This window comes from Sorex araneus, chromosome X (assembly GCF_027595985.1).
Source record: "Sorex araneus isolate mSorAra2 chromosome X, mSorAra2.pri, whole genome shotgun sequence".
Classification (NCBI taxonomy): domain Eukaryota; kingdom Metazoa; phylum Chordata; class Mammalia; order Eulipotyphla; family Soricidae; genus Sorex; species Sorex araneus.
In genome coordinates, this window is record NC_073313.1 from 311,281,715 (window position 1) to 311,285,151 (window position 3,437).

The 3,437-nt window shown below is 64.0% G+C and overlaps 1 protein-coding gene across 1 annotated transcript; it reads left to right on the top strand.

Moving 5' to 3' along the window:
- The first annotated feature begins 251 nt into the window (after positions 1-251).
- Positions 252-2,317, top strand: POU3F3 (POU class 3 homeobox 3). Its single transcript, XM_055121742.1, has one exon. The coding sequence runs from the start codon at positions 336-338 to the stop codon at positions 1,833-1,835; it is 1,500 nt and encodes a 499-aa protein (XP_054977717.1). The 5' UTR covers positions 252-335; the 3' UTR covers positions 1,836-2,317.
- Positions 2,318-3,437: the final 1,120 nt, after the last annotated feature.

A 3,437-nucleotide genomic window follows, 5' to 3' on the forward strand; every position in this document is an offset into this window, starting at 1 on the left:
GAGCGCTGTTGGTGCGGCGGCGGCTGCTGCGGCGGCTCTTGCTGACCAAGGCGGGCCGGCGACCCCCGCGCCCTGCCGAGCGGCCTTGCAGCTGCAGCCGGGAGCCGCTGCGGCGGGGGCGGCGGCGGCGGGGGCGGCGGCGGCTCGGGCGGAGGCGGCGGCGCAGGCGGCGGGGCAGGCCGGGGCCCGGGGCGGGGGCGGGGGAAGCGGGGGGGGGGGGCCGGAGGCGGGCGGCGGCGGGGGGGGGGGGGTGCGCGGCGGCGGCGGCGGCGGCGGCCGCGGCCGCGGCGGCGGCGGCGGTGGTGGCGGCGGTGGGGTGGCGGGAGCGGAGCGGCATGGCCACGGCGGCTTCTAACCCCTACCTGCCGGGGAACAGCCTGCTGGCGGCCGGCTCCATTGTGCACTCGGACGCCGCGGGCGCCGGCGGCGGCGGCGGCGGCGGCGGTGGCGGCGGCGGTGGCGGCGGCGGCGCGGGGGGCGGCGGCGGCGGCATGCAGCCCGGCAGCGCCGCCGTGACCTCGGGCGCCTACCGCGGGGACCCTTCCTCCGTCAAGATGGTCCAGAGCGACTTCATGCAGGGGGCCATGGCCGCCAGCAACGGCGGCCATATGCTGAGCCACGCACACCAGTGGGTCACGGCCCTGCCCCACGCCGCCGCCGCCGCCGCCGCTGCCGCCGCCGCCGCCGTGGAGGCCAGCTCGCCGTGGTCGGGCAGCGCCGTGGGCATGGCCGGCAGCCCCCAGCAGCCGCCGCCGCCGCCGCCGCCGCCGCAGGGCCCCGACGTGAAGGGCGGCGCCGGGCGTGACGACCTGCACGCGGGCACCGCGCTGCACCACCGCGGGCCGCCGCACCTCGGGCCGCCGCCGCCGCCGCCGCACCAGGGCCACCCGGGAGGTTGGGGCGCCGCCGCCGCCGCCGCCGCTGCCGCCGCCGCCGCCGCCGCCGCTGCGCACCTCCCGTCCATGGCCGGCGGCCAGCAGCCGCCGCCGCAGAGCCTGCTCTACTCGCAACCCGGGGGCTTCACGGTGAACGGCATGCTGAGCGCGCCCCCGGGCGCGGGCGGCGGCGGCGGCGGCGCGGGCGGCGGCGCCCAGAGCCTGGTGCACCCGGGGCTGGTGCGCGGGGACACTCCCGAGCTGGCCGAGCACCACCACCACCACCACCACCACGCGCACCCGCACCCGCCGCACCCGCACCACGCGCAGGGGCCGCCGCACCACGGCGGCGGGGGCGCGGGGCCTGGCCTCAACAGTCACGACCCGCACTCGGACGAGGACACGCCGACGTCCGACGACCTGGAGCAGTTCGCCAAGCAGTTCAAGCAGCGGCGCATCAAGCTGGGCTTCACGCAGGCCGACGTGGGGCTGGCACTGGGCACGCTCTACGGCAACGTGTTCTCGCAGACCACCATCTGCCGCTTCGAGGCCCTGCAGCTGAGCTTCAAGAACATGTGCAAGCTCAAGCCACTGCTGAACAAGTGGCTGGAGGAGGCGGACTCGAGCACCGGCAGCCCCACGAGCATCGACAAGATCGCGGCGCAAGGCCGCAAGCGCAAGAAGCGGACATCCATCGAGGTGAGCGTCAAGGGCGCGCTCGAGAGCCACTTTCTCAAGTGCCCCAAGCCCTCGGCGCAGGAGATCACCAACCTGGCCGACAGCCTGCAGCTGGAGAAGGAGGTGGTGCGGGTGTGGTTCTGCAACCGGCGCCAGAAGGAGAAGCGCATGACGCCGCCCGGCATCCAGCAGCAGACGCCCGACGACGTCTACTCACAGGTGGGCACTGTGAGCGCTGACACGCCACCGCCTCACCACGGGCTGCCGACGAGTGTGCAGTGAGGTCGGGGGCCGCCGCGCCCCCTCGAGGGCTGCCGCCGCCCGCAGCCTCCATCGCCCGCCACAGCCGCCGCCGCCGCCGCCGCCGCCGCAGCCGCCGCCGCCGCCGCCAGCGGAGCCCGCCCCTGGCCCGCTGCCCTGCTCTGAGCCCACAGCCGGCCACGCTCGCCCTTCGGAGGGGAAAAAAGAGAGAGAGACGGACCAAGGAGACGTGCGTGTGTGTGTGTGTGTGTGTGTGTGTGTGTGTGTGCTGTGTGTGTGTGCTGTGTGTGTGTGTGCTGTGTGTGTATGGTGTGTGTGTATGGTGTGTGTGTGTGCTTAATCCAAGGAAAGAGGGGGGAACGCATACCCTAAGTACCCAGACTTTTATATTCATAGATCACAGAAGGAAGAAAAGGAAAGAAAGAAAGAAAGAAAGAAAGAAAGAAAGAAAGAAAGAAAGAAAGAAAGAAAGAAAGAAAGAAAGAAAGAAAGAAAGAAAGAAAAAGAATCGCAATTATACCGTGGTGGTGTTTCGTTTCCGTTTTCGTTTCTGCTTTTAAACAAGGGTGAAGATTCCTGGGGGTCCAAAACTGCACGCGTGCGGTTTCCCCACCGCTCCACGGGGGACAGCCGCCAACGCCGCATCCTCTAGTCTCAAATAAAGAAGCGCCCAGCCTCCCCTCCATGCCCTCCTGCCAACAAGGGCTGCCCACGACGGTTCTCAGAAGCATACTTTCCTGGGAGCCACCTGCAAAGCAGCAGAGGCACCGGATTTACCAGGGGATGACTCTGTGCTTTGGGACCCTGTTTTTCTTGGTCATATTAAAGTCATTTGGGGACAAACAAATCGACCGTGAAATGGAAAGAAGGGGGGCTGGGGGGGCGAGGCTGAAGCAAAGAAAACAAGAAGAAAAAATAATAATCCACAGCTTCTGAAATGAACAGACTGAATAGCAACGCCAAAAGAAGTATCGTCCAAATAATCTTGGAAAGAAAAGCATCACAAAAGAGCAGAGGGCTGGGCCTGGAAGAGGGTCGCCAGCCGCGGAGGGCTGAGGCTGACGGAGCAGGGGCGCGAGCAAGTGAACTGGGAGCATAGCGAGGCCGGCCCCCAGGCCTGGCTCCACGGCTGCCTTTCCGGGGACGATGCCTACAGATCCAACCGCTAATATTTTTTTTATTAATATTTTTATTTTTTATTTCTGGACTGATTCAGATAAAGGAATTTAGAAAGACTTAAGCACCAGCCTCTGCACTTGTCTGGACTTCTCTCCTCAATCCGTTGCCAACTTTGATTGAATGGGTGCCGTGGATGTGATTATATAATACTGCCATTTCCAAGCAGTGTTTTTGGTAGGTTTTAATAAACAGACTTTTCAAAAGACGGCAATAGAGAATTGTTAGATCCATTGTTGATCTAAAAATATTTGCTTTATATTTTCATTAAATGACTTCTTTTAATATTTTATTCAGAATACTTATGAACTGCTGCAAAACGGTAATTTATTTTTCCCCAGATCTTGTATTACGTGTTTTTTTCAGACGAGCACAAATCAAAATGAAATGAAAATATGGACATTTGTTAGGTAATAAGGGTATCTTTTGATGTGATCATTTGATTGT

What these genes read in the sequence shown, in the direction of transcription:
- POU3F3 (XM_055121742.1), top strand. Translation starts at nt 336, where the DNA reads ATGGCCACGGCGGCTTCTAACCCCTACCTGCCGGGGAACAGCCTGCTG.